The sequence below is a fragment of the Gopherus flavomarginatus genome, chromosome 5 (genome assembly GCF_025201925.1).
Source record: "Gopherus flavomarginatus isolate rGopFla2 chromosome 5, rGopFla2.mat.asm, whole genome shotgun sequence".
In the NCBI taxonomy this organism is placed as follows: domain Eukaryota; kingdom Metazoa; phylum Chordata; order Testudines; family Testudinidae; genus Gopherus; species Gopherus flavomarginatus.
In genome coordinates, this window is record NC_066621.1 from 21,898,579 (window position 1) to 21,914,899 (window position 16,321).

The 16,321-nt window shown below is 47.7% G+C and overlaps 1 protein-coding gene across 3 annotated transcripts in view; it reads right to left on the reverse strand.

Moving 5' to 3' along the window:
- Window positions 1-1,503: 1,503 nt before the first annotated feature.
- Window positions 1,504-16,321, reverse strand: part of AHCYL1 (adenosylhomocysteinase like 1) — a 42,242-nt gene continuing 27,424 nt past the window's right edge. For 2 of the 3 annotated variants that reach the window (XM_050956232.1, XM_050956234.1), the window contains 14 exons: window positions 16,214-16,314; window positions 15,706-15,808; window positions 14,933-15,027; window positions 13,847-13,953; window positions 13,199-13,315; window positions 12,899-12,962; window positions 11,381-11,469; window positions 10,766-10,836; window positions 9,792-9,886; window positions 9,489-9,587; window positions 8,584-8,652; window positions 7,332-7,410; window positions 4,329-4,449; window positions 1,504-3,936 (listed from right to left, as the gene is read on the reverse strand). In XM_050956232.1, the coding sequence (XP_050812189.1) occupies window positions 3,930-3,936; window positions 4,329-4,449; window positions 7,332-7,410; window positions 8,584-8,652; window positions 9,489-9,587; window positions 9,792-9,886; window positions 10,766-10,836; window positions 11,381-11,469; window positions 12,899-12,962; window positions 13,199-13,315; window positions 13,847-13,953; window positions 14,933-15,027; window positions 15,706-15,808; window positions 16,214-16,314 (1,217 nt within the window). In that variant the 3' untranslated portion in view covers window positions 1,504-3,929. Of the gene's footprint in view, window positions 3,937-4,324; window positions 4,450-7,331; window positions 7,411-8,583; window positions 8,653-9,488; window positions 9,588-9,791; window positions 9,887-10,765; window positions 10,837-11,380; window positions 11,470-12,898; window positions 12,963-13,198; window positions 13,316-13,846; window positions 13,954-14,932; window positions 15,028-15,705; window positions 15,809-16,213; window positions 16,315-16,321 lie in introns of those variants that run through there. The other variant, XM_050956233.1, reaches the window with a different exon arrangement.

A 16,321-nucleotide genomic window follows, 5' to 3' on the forward strand; every position in this document is an offset into this window, starting at 1 on the left:
GCAGGCCAGTGGCAGAGCTGGGATTAAAACTAAGGTCTTGAGTCCCCTCCAGTGGAAGTAATTTCCTGTGTAACCTTTAATCCCTGCCAACCATGTGTCTGATCAACCCAGCGACTTAGTCCTAGGAGAGGGGAACTCTAATTGCACTGCATTGGTTCGGAGCAATGGCAGAGGGGGTAGGAATGTCTACTCACCACAGGAAGCAGCTTTGCACATGAACGCAAGGCAGCTTTGCACAGGAACAACAGGCAGTTGCAACAGCAAAAGATTCAGGTGCAGACAGGGCTTTAAGGGGTTGCCTTAAGTGCTCCATCTATAAGCAGCCCTGGTTTAGTTTGATCGTTTCAGAGGACACAGGCATAGCTGAAGTTAACATTTTAAAGCCTAAACTCCTACCCTCTTTACAAAGTTGCTTTAGGATGCCCATATTTTCATCATGGAAAATAAGCAAAGAACCAGCAAGCCAGATTGTTAGGTATATACCTTGAGATAGTACAGTCTGAATCTGTTAACACGTTAACATTGTCTATGCACAGATTAGTGCTTTACAGCGGGTAAAAGTTATCCCTGCTGTACAGCAGGTAAACTGAGGCACACTAAGTACCAGAGCCAGCAATACAAACCAGATCACGCATCCCACTTTTTCTCCCCTAGCACATTGCCCCTCTGTACATTGCTCTTAGGCAAAAGGGGTCCAGGAAGTTGGTTAGATTTGTAGATTAATTTGAACCGTTCTATGTAAAACAAGACCGGGGAGAAAGGAAGTTTTGCGATTTTGAACCCATTGTCTTCAGGGAGACCAAAACGAGGGACTGACTAGTACCTCAGCATCTCAGATCCATACCGAAAGCAGCAGAGCAGAAAGGACCCCACGGAAGTTCAGGGAGACTGTTCATCAGTGATGGTCCATAGAAAGTGACAGCTCAACCCTCACCCATGTGACAGTACTGCAAAGCCCTGGGACTTCAGGCATCTCAAGACAGACCTGAAAGTTGTCCCTTTAAATACAAAACCAGATGGCAGTGGGTCAAAGGCAGAGCTAAACAGCAGATTCCCTTGGCGGGAGAGGGGGAGAAGATGACAACCTCAAAGGGAGGTTTTAATTTGCTGGCCATGGTATGAGCCCAATACACAGGATGTTAAAAATCCTTATGTGGGATTGTAACAAAGCCCAATGTCAGATCCTCTCTCACTGGTGCTAATCTACATACACAGAAGAGTTCCACGGTGTTTTCATGAATCTAGCAACTGTAGAGGGAGAGATTTTTAGGCCTATGGGTGACGAGCCTGCATCTTCAAGGACATGACCAGTTAATTACTGCAGTCACGTGCCACCATCTAAGGTGTCATAAGTGAGGTGCAACACAGTTTGTTTGTATGGTCTATGATTTTAAGTAGATAAGTAGCTCTGTTCTTGTGCCTTAGGTAATAATAGCAACTGATTCACTGATCTGAAGGCCACCATGTTAGATCTTTAAACAAAACCTCACAAGGCAAGAGAAGTGTTTTTCTAATTATTTTTTAATTAGACTTTAATGATTTATTGCTCATCTGCAAGGATTAATATTGCATCCATTAAAAATCATTCATATACAAAATAAACCTATCCCACCCGGATTGGTACTAACATGCTCCCTCTGACAGAATCAAGGCTTCTCTAGGCATAAGACCAAATGTTCCCCTGTGTCCTTTTCGTTACATGGCTTATACAGAGATGGAGCCCTTAAGCTATTCCTATTGACACTGTAACACTGAGACGGACAAATGGAACAGAGGGGCCCCTCCCGACAGTCATGACAGAGAACATTTAGGATGGTACATAGGACTCTGTTTGGCTTAGCGTGGGAGAACCAAGCCTGCTCTGGGATACTAGAACTTCTGTGCGAGCAGGAAGTGCAGAGGGAGAAAAAGCCGGGAGTTGTGGCATGGGGCAAACCCCCTGGACTAGAGCAATGATTGAGTGGGAGCTTCCCTGTGCTCCTGGCCACGTCCTCTTCCCTGAGCAAGGAAAGGAGAGCAGGGCCCCCAAAGGATCCTGGGCTCATCACTCCAAACCCAGCTGCATCTTGCTGGAAATTCACGTTATGAGGGGCAGAGGGGGGTACATGGGCAGACTCGGTAAGGTCATTGGGAACCAGCCCTGGCAGTCTGAGTCAGCCCAATGCAGCAGTGAGTCAATGAGAAATCAAGAATCTATCTAGGAGAGGGGGAAAGAAAGAAGATGATCAAGGAACTGGGCAAGGCTGTGAAGAAGAATCTGGAGAAATAAGGGGGAGTTATTGGAAGTGCTGCAAGGTTTGAGGGATGAAATCTTAATCCCGCCCCTGTTCTCATCAGCAAGGAGCTGTTCGCTCCCAGAGAGGGAAAGCAGCCGGGGTTGCCCATAAACAAACACACGGAGGTTCCTCAGAGGTGGTGCTAGGAATGAATCTTGTGTACTTGGGCGAGGGGGGCAAGGGAGCACAGGGTTGGCAGTCAAGGGTGTTTGCTACGCCCAACTGCAGCATCTCGATTGTCTTTGTACCTGTACATTCGTGAAGTGCTGGACTGACACCATACACTCAGCAGAAACACCCTTGTTAGCTGGAGCTGAGCCTTTAGGCCGCTGCAGCTCAAACTCCTTCCCTTTTACATGTCACTGAGCAATGAATTGGAATCTGGATTGTTGTGCTGTGATCTTTGTTGAGCAAGCCTGGAACACAGGCCTGAAAACCATAGGGCATCAGGCCCTTCCATAGTGAGACCATAACATGGGGAACCAGATGAAATAAGACAACCTGCCAACTTCTGGGCTGGGGAAGGAAGAGGTGATTGGCTGAACGCTTTAGAAGACAGCAGTGCAGCTAGCCAGGGATTCCACCTCCAAGAGTCATTGGCTCTGAGTGGAGCCAAGTGCTTTACAGAATGGTCCACTGACTGGAGGATTTTGATTTCAACAGGAGAGCTTGCCATTAAAGCAGATGGAAAAGTTGCTACGTCATCAGAACATCCCCTGCACTCTACACATTAAGGGGACGGGAGCAGAAAGGGTCATCTGTGTTCAACACACTTGTGCTCAGTAGCCCGGAGGAGTTCACAGGAGGTGCCATACATTGGCCCCTCTCTGGCCAGGCCTGCCCATGGCTAAACAGGCTGCAGCATGCTCTCTGCTGCCCAACTATGCCACAATGTTTCCACTTAGAAACACTTTCTCCTTTAAAATAACGTGTTAGAATCAAAAAATAAAGAAAAATGGTCTGAAGTTAAATAAGATGCAGTTTAAAACCTAGGAGAGACTAGGAGTCTGATGGGTAGGTGATCCCCATTCAAATTTAGATTAGCACCCTGGAAAAGACTAGTTAACATCCACCTGGGCTTATCCTTAACCTGGCACCATACCACCATCCCAAGTTCACATAGGAAACCCGGTCTGGGGTCACACACCTTTTTACCCTAACTGACCACTAGGTGCCACTCTGCTCCAACACAAGGATAGGTGCATTGATCTAGCAGCTAAAAACTGGGCTCATTAAGGCAATTTAGAAGTTGCAGATAATTCCACACAGAAAGAAAACAGTACAGCATCTCAGTGTTTGCAAATATTCCAACGAAGACTAAGGTGCACTGGAAAGGTAAAAAACCACTGTGGGAATGAATTGCCCTTCATAGTCAGGAAAGGAAACCCTTCCCATCTGTGAAAGTCTGAAACCCCATGGCCAGGTTTCAGTCATAAAGCAGTAAGCAAATCCCAGGTTGTCTGCCAAGATCAGACGTACAGAGAGATGCGATCACGTGAAAATGTAAAACAAAGAAGTGACATTAAAATCAGACAGATAAAAGAAAAACAACAGCTTTTAAAAAAGAAAAGAATAAAACAAAATAAAAAGATCTTTAAAAATAATTTCTCTAAAGTTGTCTCGTGTGGTCTGGTCCTTCAGTGTTATGGTCCATCAGTATCTGAAACACACGGAAAGGAGACCAGAATCAGGCAACAGGTATACTAGAAGCCACACCATCGATGGGACATCTGGCATCTTCAGAGAGCAGCCATCACCTCCATGCATCTGGAAGTACTTGTCCCTCTCCAGTGCAGTGTGTTCCACACCCTGCCAAACACTAGCTGTACTCACAGTCTGGGTGACTATCATCCAACCCAGAACTAGCTAAGCAGAGAGCTGGTCCATGGTCCCAACCACCTAGATGGCATTACCCTGCCCCGACAAGCAGCACGATAGCTCCACACTCACATGCCACTGCAATAAAGAGGCACAATCCATGCTGCTACTGCTGGAGGAGGCCTCAGATGGTACCAGAATATGGATTCTTTATCCCCCTCACACAGATGTTACCTGTAATAGTTGGGTTTGAAAGGCCCATTTTTGTTAAGCCCCAGGTATTTCGCTTGATCATCTGTTAGTTCTGTCAGATGGGCATCAAACGAAGGCAGGTGCAAGCTGGCAACATATTCATCTGGGAAGAGTAAAGATGAAGCCACAGGCAATTGAGTTTGGTGGCCCTACACACAGGAGCACATTCAACAGTACCAACAAACGAACACATGATCCATGTTAAGTCACGTCACTTGATGCGCAACTGGAAGGCACTCGATACTACAGTGATGGGCAAGGTATAAGACCCTAGAGAGAACAGATGGGATTAGACTTCAGGATAAGGCCAATGTAAAATCTAATAAGGAGTTCAGAGGTGCAATCAAATTTAAGGCCAAGGTATATCCTAGCAGGCAGGTCTTAGGCTAGGAGAAAATGGCACAGATTTTAATAACTTGTTCACTGATTCCCAGTGTAATGAATTCAGGAAAAAATAGTGTATTCAAGTGATTGTGTCCACAGCTCAAGTAATTTTAGAAGCTAACTTTTCAGGCTCTTCAATGTTAGCATGGAGCAAGCTCTACCCCACTTGCAAAATATATCTAATATTAATGCAATGGGGTAAACAGGGTAGGCTTGAATGGAAAAAAAGAATGCACATTTCATACGGAAAGCATCTGCAGCTATATTATTATTAACCATGTTCATTATGGTAGGACCTGTCCAATGTGCTAGGCAGTGTATAAACAGAGTAACAAACAATCAATCCCTGCCTGCAGAGATTACAATCTAGACATGACAGATGGAGGGGCAGGGGAGAGGGATATAAACAGACTGAGCTCTGAAAACTACAAGGGCTCTTGGTCCTCATCTTTCAGGATAAAAGCATCACCAGTGTAAGGTCAGGAAGTAACTGCTCTATGGAGTGATGCTTCAACTACAGGAGTTTTATGCCTTCCTCTGAGGGGGCCAGCACTGGACACTGCCAGATTAGATTGATCAACAGTGTGTTCCAGCATGGCAGACCCTGTGCTCTAAGTGATACAATAAACTAACAGCTCTGAAAAGCCTTATCACCACTCAGAGTTAATATGCATGTGATGGGGTGGACTAGGCCCAAAGGCCCCAGCTGGAGGTCTCAGGTTCCTGCCACACCCATCCCTGGAAAGGAGCAGTGGGGAGGTTCTCCAAGCAGCCTAGAGTGGTTGCAAGGAAGCAACTAATCAGATGGGCTGCTGGAACAGCCAATCAGCGGCCAGGAGGACCATATAAAAAGGAGCTACAGAGACCAGAACCAAACACAGGGCCTCACTAGAGCTGGGAGAGCATGGATGATGTGGCTGGCTGAAGGAAGTGCAACATAACAGACAGCCCAGTGCTAGTAGGTAGAGAGGGAGCACGGGAGAGCTCTTGGCTGACTACTGGGCCTGAGCTTAAAAGAGCCCTGAGCTAAGGGTAAGACACTGGTGAAGGCCGGGGCCTGGAATAGTGGGAGGGCCCAGGTCCCCCTATAGGCCACTGGAGAAGGGCCTACCATTAGACAGCAGTAAACCCCCAGAAGGGGACTGAACTGTCAGGAGGCCCAGCTGAAGACTGGGGCCAAAACAGACTAAGAGGGCAAAACCATTGCCTGCAGCGAGGAAGCTCGGGGAGGGGTGGGGGACACAGCCTGAAGGCAAGGCTAGGACTGGTTTAAAGACCACAGACACATCCAACCAGCAGGGGGCGTTCACGGGGTGCAACCCCGTTACAATGCATTAGAGAAGTAAGTGGGTATTTAAATGACTGATCAGGGCAATTACAGGCCACTGGGGAAATTATCTATTTAGCCAAGCCTCAAGTGTGCCAAGAAAGGCCACTTAGTGGCAAATGTTTCTTCAGTAGTCATCTCTTGCACTTTCCACTTGTGTCGTTACTTGAGGACACCAATGCCACAAGTGGGAATTGCACATAGGCCCTGGAAGAATTGTTTTTAAAGAGACTATTCTTCTGGGTTTATGTTAATGTGATAAGTGTTGATCGAACACATTCACGCTGGCTGGCGCATCGAAACTGCAAGTTCAGGGGAGAACTATAGCCTCATGTCATTCTGCTCTGTCCAGAGCAGCTCACTCACTTCCACTACCACACCTTGAGCTGATGTGAAAGGCAGCCTGACCTTGGAATCACCTACAGTTTACTGCTAAGAGTCTCGGCCTCAATATTTAAAAGCATCTTGTTGACTCCCCCACTCAGTCGGAAGAACAATCAGACAGGGCATCTAGCTTAAAGAACTGCTAAGTAGGACAAGCTGTCACTAGCTCTTTGTGTTTCAGGAAAAGGTTTGGGTGTGAAAGGCAACAGGTCCAATCCAAGTGGTTACACAAAACAGCCAACTCACTGACAGTGCATATGCATCACCTCAAACTTCTTGCCTCCTGCAATCCCTGCCGAACAATCATGCACAGTTAGCTTGCATAAATTGCTCCTTATAGGAACAGGAAATGTGGACCAGAGATCTCTGCAGAGTCTGGTGAGACTGATTTCTCTAACACAGTGGCTGTCAACCTTTCCAGACTACTGTACCCCTTTCAGGAGTCTGATTTGTCTTGTCTAGTAGCCCAAGTTTCACCTCACTTAAAAACTACTTGCTTACAAAATCAGCCATAAAAAAACAAAAGTGTCACAGCAGGTGACTACTGAAAAATTTCTTCCTTTCTTATTTTTACTGTATGATTATAAAATAAATCAGCTGGAATATAAATATTATACTTACATTTCAGTGTACACTATACAGAGCAGTATAAGGAAGTCACCGTCTGTATGAAATTTTAGTTTGTACTGACTTTGGTAGTGCTTTCGGTGTAGCCGGTTGTAAAACGAGGCAAATATCTAGATGAGCTGATGCATTCCCTGGAAGACCTCTACATACCCCTGGGTGAGAACCACTGCTCTAACAGCTTTGCTGGGCCCTGATCACATCTCTCACAGCCCTGTTGGTTGGGGACCACTTCAACTCAGGGCTCAAGTAATTCCTTTACTCACCCATCTTTTTAGGGAGCAGGTACACGTCTTGCTTGTAACGTCCCTCGGGAGCGTTGTAGAGCTCAATCAGAGCTAGAGCCTGCAGAGATCAGAAAGGACAGGTCAGTCACCAGTACAGAGCTCACCAACAGCATGGAGCCAGAGAAGAGCTGACCAGAGGCCAGACCATGACACGTGTGCATGTTGTGATACTGACGACATGTAAGCACACAAGAATAGCCATATGCAATACAGGACAGTGAGGTCCAAGGTCTAGCTTTTGTAAAAACCCTTTACAATATTATCCCTGATAAGTGTTTCCCTTTGGAAGATAACCTCCCCTCCTTGCCGTGTGATTCAAATACTGCACGATCCCATCTCTGGTGCTGGAGAACCAGAGAGAAACTGACCAGCATGTTTTCAGTGCCGCCAACTGAATGCTAGGTAAAAATACAGCCCTCGGACATGGTGGAAAAGTAAATCAGTGATAAAAGTATCGTTTGTAAAAATGTAAGGCTGTCAGTAACAGGCAAGGAAATTCATTTGAAATGGACATTCATTTTACCCTGACAGTGTCCCTTCGAAAGAGAAATGACCAGCTCTGCAGCTGATATAAAGCTCCCTTGAAGTCATTAAAGCTCCACCAATTTACGGCAACTGGTCCAAAATGCTGGTGTTGTACGTGTTCCAACTGGCATGAAGTATCTCAGCATCAAGGAAAAGGCGTGCAGCTACTGTAACACCAAAACTCCCTTCTGTAATGCCCATGGGTAGAGTTTCGTTTAAAACAAGTTTAACCATCTGCCACTTCTGGATTTCCCAGCGTATTGCATTCCCTGCATTTCTCTTAGATAGGGGCATGGACTGCCTTGATTTTGTGTATGGCAAAGAGCCGAACTCATAGCTGTATGTGTTTATAAGCCTGTTCACAGAGGCAGCCATGTGCCAAGAAACGCAAGGGGGGGGTGGTGATGGTTGTTTGTTCGAGGTGATATTGCTACCAAGGATGATTTAAATCATTTTAACCTCAGAGCCACAAAAACACATTTGAGAATTTATTTGACCCAAAGAAAAGTTCAAAAAAATAAATGCTCTAACAGCTTAAAATGCAAACTCAAGTGGTTGAAATTTTGTATGTTACAGGAAGTGTCTCCTACTGCTCAGTGGTTATGTCGAACCCCAAGACCGCATGAGGCCCGGAAACACTAACGCCCACACCTCGAAAGACAGCATTGGGGAAGGCGGGCAGGTGTTGATGGTTCCAGTTACATACCTGAGTGGTGGCTGTGATAGACAGAACAAAGGTGGGAACTGTTGAACAGCTCAGATTGAGAAGACGACCCTAAAATGACAACAGGATGAAGACGCTGAGAACAATGAACTCATTACACTGGGACAGCTTAGAGTTATGAAAATGGGGGGAATTTTTTTTTACCTCCAATGCTTCAGATTCCCCCATTTAGTCGGGTTACTAGTTGAACAAGCCAAAAAGCCCAACCTTGTTACTGACCCCTCCCAAAGGTCCACACTCTTTATCTAGTCTCACTCCCTGAGGCAGGGGCAGGGGCAGGTCATGCTCTCAGCTCAGCTATTTGAGAAGGTGAAGTATCCTGCTACCCCAGAGGCCTTAACTTCCCACTCAAATGGGGGAGAGCAGTTCCTGTCCTTAGCTAAAGGTCAGAGAATCGGTGTGGTCCTGACAAAGGGAGAGACAGAGTCACACCAACTGTAAGGCCTGTGCTGTGACCAGCTGGAAAAGGAAGAGAAATGCAGTGTTTTGGAGCCATTGGGTCCTTCCCAAATCAAGACAGATATTGGGTCTGGCTTGCATGGATGGGCAAGAGCAAGCCAGCTAGTAACGGTGTTGCTGAGAGACAAGTATATATGATAGGTAACCTTGCACCCCTTAGAAAAAAATCAAACCAAGAAAGCTCTGTGACTGCAGTAGTCCATGGTTACAGGGTCCCCCCAGGCTCAAAGACCTTCCCAGCCACACAGATTGCTCTGTAGTTACTCTATAGTCTTTGTATTGAGCTACATCCCAATCTCAAACCAGTGCCCACAATGTTATCTCCTGGACTGCAGACACTCTACGAACAGACACAGGATCACCTACAATGTGATGCTTTAGCCCAGATGCTAGGCTGCAGCCTCTCTGGCCTGACTTCCAGGACATACCTCGGCCAGCAGGACCACCCGCTTGCCATCCGGCCAGATGACGTGGTCCACCTGTGAGCGGACGCGCTCCCAGGTCAGCTCTGGGGTACGGAGACTGGTCTATGAGGAGAGAAACAAGCAGGAGTCAATTACCTGTGATCCAAGGCAAGTGGGTCCCAGTGGGAAGAAGGTAACTCAGGAGCATGGAGGATAGGACTGTCAGGAGTAGGTTAGTAAGCAGCCTGGGGCTAGTCTGAGGTTAACAGTGAGCCAGGGGCTCACTGCTGGAAAGGGTGATGGGGCAGGTAAGTAGCAGAGACTCACCACATCAATTTCAGTGTTGGAATGGCCCATGTTACACACAATGCAGCTATTCTTCATTCGGTCCAAGTGTTCCCTGGTCACCACATTCTTATTTCCTATAGAGAAAGAGGGGGAAGCTAAGATGAGCCCAAACAGCTGTAACTTATGACTCCCGATACCTCTCTCTATGGCTGGTGCTGAAGATTTCTGCCCCAAAGCCAGGCGCGAGGTTCACAGGCTCTGCCACAACACAACTGGCTGGTGCACTGGGCCCATATGCACTAGGGCAAGGCTGGCTGGATGCTTGGCAGCAGAGAGGTTATGCTTTCTGTTGATCAGAGGGCCATGGGTGTGGTCTCTGCACATGAGCTGGCTGTGGTATTGGGGAGATCAGTTCCTAGTGCCTCTTCCCAGGGTGAGCTCAGGCACCCAGGCAGCAATGAGAACACAAAATGACAAGAAAAAAGTGCACCCCCTACACTACATTGTCACCCTTCCCAAGGTAAGGGGAGTCCTTTTGACTCACCTGGATGCACTGAGGACAGCAGGTGGAGCTTACATTTTGACACCAACACAGCAGTAGATTGGATTTTTCCCTCACCCTCCACTCCAGTTTTCTCCCTTGTATGCTCATGACTGCCCTAGCTACTTTAAGGGCCTGAGGAGACCTGCTCAGGCATGATCGGCTCCTTCCACAAGCTAAACTAGCAGAGGAGCTGCTCTAGCTCCCCACATAGAGGGCAGGGAGTTTTAGGAGCCCAAGGTCACAAGTTCTACCCCCCACGTTGCATGTGCAATATGTTGACTGAGGTGTCTAAGCACAGGAATCAGTACATCTTCCACACACAGTCACTGGAGCCCATCACCTACTTTCTGATGTACGTGGAGCAGGGAAGTCCTACAGAGATTCCTGTTCTGAGTACACAGGCCCAGGAACAGTTCCATGGAGCTTGATGCAAGCATCACCCTCCACCTTTCCCCCCAAATCTCCATACCTGTGCAGGTTATGACCACATCCACCTGGCGAATCACTTCATTGAGTTTCACCACCCGGAAGCCGTCCATGCTGGCGAAAGGAAAAGGGCAGAGTGAGAAGATGTCACCCCCGCCTGCCTGCACAGCACAGCCTGGAAAGGTGAAGCCAGGAGGGAATGCAATGGAGTAGCTAAAAATCAACCCTGATCAGGTAACATCAGAATAGCAGGCTTCCCACCCACACTCTGAGTGCAGTAAGTGCAAGATGGACAATGTGCAAAGGGGTGGTTGTGAATGCCATAGCTAGTGAGAGACCTGGGAGTGGGCACCCAACATGGCACAGAGCATTATGGAGTCCCATGCCATTCTTCTATCTTAGCTAATGTTAAGGCACCTAGGTCTCTAAGGCTAGTTGGATGTCCTGGGCCAAGGATACACACACACAAATGATGGAAGGTCTCCGAGAGACGTGTACTTTCTCATGAGACTAGCCCTGGGTTATGAGGTTCTGGGTGGAGGAAGAATTTTCCTGAGGAGCCTGACCTCAAGTCAGCCCTCCGATGAAGCTCAAAGACCAGACAGACAGTGAAAGGAACAGGTGCTCACTCAGCAGCATTTAACACTTCATCTCTTACCAGGCTTGGAGAGCACAGATGGGGTCAATCTCTGTGATGTTGACTATGGCTCCGAGGGCTTTTAGAGCAGCGCAACACCCCTTCCCAACCTGAAATGCAATGAAGAGTCTCCAGACACAGGACCCAGCAGGTCCCCATGGATGAGCTGCACCTGTTTATTCACACAGATAGCAGCGCTACGAGCAAGATGCTCATCGCAGACACCTGCCAAATGCCAAGGTTCAGTTCAAAGCCTGGCTCAGGAGCACAAATGTGCTGCATCAGCTTTACAGTATGCATGGCAATAGGCACTTGGCCCCTCACAGCCCAGTCTTCCCTTCCCAGAAGTGTCATTCCAAGATCACTTGCTTGGCATTCATGGCCTGGGCATAACATCCAGCAGGTACAAGGGTTCAGAGAGGAGAGATTACAGCTAACTTTTCTTTTTAAAATAAATAAATGCAGACCTGGGCCAGGATTAACCTCCAACTGCACTTTTTTAAAAAGGAGAACATGGGTACGTTTGTAGCTTTGTAACAGACTCCCCATTGTATTTAGCATGTATGGGGTAGTCAGTAGGGCCCTATAGTTCAGTTTCTGGCATCTCATATTTAAACATGGCAAAGCCACCCTGAGGGACTACAGCCCCCAGCATGCAATGCTGCAGCTCGCTCTGAGCAGACAGACAAATTACATGCAACCCTCAGTCCCTGGCAGATTGCCAACACAGCCTTTTGGTTGGGCAAAGTTTGGGCTCCTTTGGTGTATAAACAAATTAGTACGCATATTCCTGGGGAGAAGAGCATTTACTGCTACTGCCAGGGCCTCCACTGCAGTGGACACAGCTTGTAAGGTAAACACACATACACACAGCATGTGAACGGGGCAAGGTGTCAGATCCCTGCTTTGTGCCGGCTCTTCCAGAAGGATTTACAAGCAAGATGCACGACCCCCCCCCCCACCCCATAAACGTACATCCAGGAATTCTGTAGATATCAGAGAGTTTCAAACCACTCAACAAGAGAATCATTTCATTATAACAGGCCAGCTTTATAAAGCTAAGATACAGCAGTGTGGGGTGCAGACAGTCCAGAGCTCCATTCCACACCAATCCAATCACCATTACCCTTATGGCTCTGACACTGGCATGCAAGAGCATTACAAGCAATGATTGTGCTGAAATAGCAATTCAGACAAATCTCCAAGCAAGCTGGGAAACAGAGAGACTTTGTATATAATGTCTCAGCAGCTTCTAGCAAGGCTTTCCTGCACAAGCATGACAGAGTGGGCATCCATCTTCTCATGATTTGAAAACAATTCCCTCCAGGATCAGCAGTTAGCCATGCACTGACATAGGGAAAACTGTCTAGAGAGACACTATTTCCTTCTATTATGTATGAACTCTTCCTAATGCTCCTACTCTTAGGAAGGGTAAGAGGTCATTGCTAGTCAAAGACAGATAATGAACACTGGGGAAAGGATGGGTCTTGACTATGCATCAGGGAAAGATGCTGCTTCATGTTCATGCATGAAACTCACCTCACCGTAGCCACACACCACCACTTGCTTCCCTCCGAACATCACATCTGTGGTCCTCTTTAGGCTATGAGACAGAAACAGATCTGTGTTGGGATTAGTCAGTCTCCGAGTGTTCCAGACAGAGCAGTCTGCATAGAGTGATACTCCAAAGCGACAGTCCACCATGTGATCAGACACTGCAACACTCAACTAGGACACGAGAGAGCCTGATTTAAACGCCACAGAAGCCAGAGAAAGATCAATCTATCGGCACGAGTTAAAGGACGGGAATGGCTGTATATCCTGAAGGATCAGACTCACCCGTCCAAGATGGACTCTCTGCAACAGTACAGGTTATCGAATTTCTGTTTGGTGACAGAGTCGTTGACATTCATGGCTGGGACACACAGTTTCCCAGCCTTGGACAGCTGGTACAGCCTACAGGGAGAAAGGACACCTCAGAAACCATTCCATTAGACAAACTATAGATCTGCACACAGCAAAGCAAGCGGGATCCAAATTAACACCATGCCCCCGAGAAAGATGGGACCACTGTAACCTTCTAGCCTAGCACTAGTGATGGGGAGCTGGAAACCCGGGATGCAAACTGCCACAGAACACACAGCTCCACAGTTGCCCAGGACCTCAGGACAGATGCAATCCAAGGCCAAACAGGTACAGCAGAGGAAGTGACTGCCGAGCTAAAGCATGCACCTTGACATCAGAGCCTAAAGTCCTTTATGATTTTCTGACATTTCCTGGAGGCAATCATAGTGCATGTGTGAACACTAAAGGTCAGGGAAACCTGAAGGCCTTACCTCACATAACCAGAAAAATTACATTGACTGCTAGTCTCTTCTAGCTACCATGCAAGAGCAGGTACCATGGAGAATAAAAACAGCAGCAGCTGCCTGCCATGAGCAAGAGAGCGGTAAAAGGACTAGATTCTGGCTGCCCCGGGTCCATTACCTGTGCACACCAGTCACGCTCTCCTCTACAATGCCACGGATCTTCTTAAAAACATTGGGATATTTCTTATAAACCCAGTGGGTCAGATCTCCACCATCATCCAGGATCTAGGGAACAAGCAGAGAAAAGCAAAGAACAGTCAGTCCTTCCACTGCCAGCAAGCCAGGTCACTGTCAGCTACAGAAAAGCCCCATTAAAATAAGATTTCTGCTCCTGGATTCTATTCCCAAGTGTGAGACTTCTTGTGTGGTTCTGGGCATGTAACTTGACTCAGTTTCCCCTCTGTAAAATAGGATAACTACTGACTCATAGGGGGACTGGAAGGGTTGCTTGTATACCACTTCCAATCTTTGGCCTGAGAGGCATTAATAGAATCTAAACATTGATTGCACATGCTCAGACAGGAGCCGAGAAGTCTATGCCCAACTCAAAAGGTAACCATCCCAGGGGAAAGGCTTAGACATAGCTTTGCTAACTGGTTTGTTTCCTAGGTGAGGGAGGAAGACAGATCCCAGTCAAGGAGCAGTCCCAAGAAACTGGACTTGAGGGGACAGACCACCCCTATGAACTCCATGAAAGTTTTACAGGACCCCAAGCATGACTCTGCCAGGATGTACTGTGGAGCTGCGGACCACAGGGACTGGTTTGTACTCCAGTCACTGAGTTAAATCAGACTAGTTGGGGCATGGCTTAGGCCCCAATACATATAATATGTATAGGCCTCTTGAGACTTCTGCCTAGTCATACACCCTGCAAGTCTCCTCTCCTCCCCACAGCCAGTTCACCTCGGCGATCTAGCCACAGGCTCTAAAACACAGCATGAGAAGCACACAATCTCTGGGAACTCCCCCTCCTGACCAGCATTCAGCCCTGTTCAATGCAGAGGCAGAAAAACGCTCCACTGATACACCCAGGAACTGGTCATACAAGAGGACGACTGGCCAGTGAAAACCACAAGGTAATCTAATATATTTTCCATTAACAGCAGCTCTTGGAAACCAAAGTAGTGCTCTGGGGGAGGAAGCCAGGCAGTGTAATACTGTGTGTGGGAGGAGCAGAGGAAAGGCTGGGAAATCCTCCCATTACCATGTTGGCCTGCCAACCATCCATGTTAACACAACGGTCAATACACCACCAGAAATCATCCTCCGACTCCCCCTTCCAGGCAAACACAGCAACACCTAGGGAGGAGACAAATAAAGACATTTGCTGCTGCTCCGTTTGGGAGGGAGCTGAACGAGGCCGGCAGACACCGCGGCCCGGCCCTAACACATGCAAGATGGTTGCTGTGCTGCTGAACTCCGCCGGCTCCCTAAGTCTACACTAACATTGCTGAGAAAGGTACAGCTGAACAGAGGTGAACAGCAAGCTTAGTCAAGGGTAAGCCAGTGGTATAAACTTGCTCTGAGCTCTTGGGCCACGTTCCAGTGCACTGCTGAATAACCATTGTCTCCCACTCCAGAAATGACTGCACTGACATGGTGGATGAAGCATGAGTCCTACATTCAGACTGTAAAGTGGTTTGGGATTCCTTGAAAGGCACCAGAGAAATGTATGATGATGAAGTAAAAGCAACCACCTCTGGCTTGCCAACCAATTTGGAACAGGCAGGAGCAGAGATGGCGCTGCTAAGCTGTCCAGAGTATCCAAACTTGCCCTTTGTTTAGGGGTAATCTAGTCACGCCTAAGTAGTCCTGGAGCTCTGTGGACTCCCTGGAATGTTTCTCCAGACGGGGCTGTCAAGTGGCAGTGAGGAGTCTGGGTAAGCATGGTATTTACAAAAACACTGGCAGCGCAATGCAAAACTGGCGTAAGTTGCATTTATATCTCTCCCCTCCTGCTGCTCTCACAGTACTCACCAGCCTCAGCTAAGGCAGCAGCCACCTCGTTCTGAGTGGAATAGATGTTGCAAGCAGACCAGCGGCACTGAGCCCCCAGCGCACACAGTGTCTCAATTAACACCTGGAGACAGAAGCAAACCGACAGTGAGCCCAAGAGGAAGCTGTAACGGCAGTCTGGATTTAGTGAACTCCAGCACAGAGCAGGAAGGGGACAGCATTACTCAATCATAGACCATTTGCACTGAAGAGTGGAAACATCTGCTGATTGGGATCCTGGAGCAGCCATATTGGAAAATGCAGCTGCAGAGCAGTTACACACACCCACACACACACCCCTTCAGGAAGTGTGAAAATGGGGACAACTTTCTCGTGTGTGTTTATGCAATATTGAAACACTTCTTCGTATTCCCCCAGGGCTGAGAAAGTTCCCAAGATTATCCGCACATATAACAGAGAACAGGAAAAGCTAGTCTCTGCTCTTCCTCCTCCCTCCACCCATGAAGCCCTGAGCCCAAGGAGTACTCACCGCAGTCTGTGCTGTAATGTGTGTACAGCCCACTATTTTAGCTCCAGCCAAAGGTTTCTCTCCCTGGGCCCGTTTCCTGAGTGAAATCAGAGCAGACATGTCTGTGAA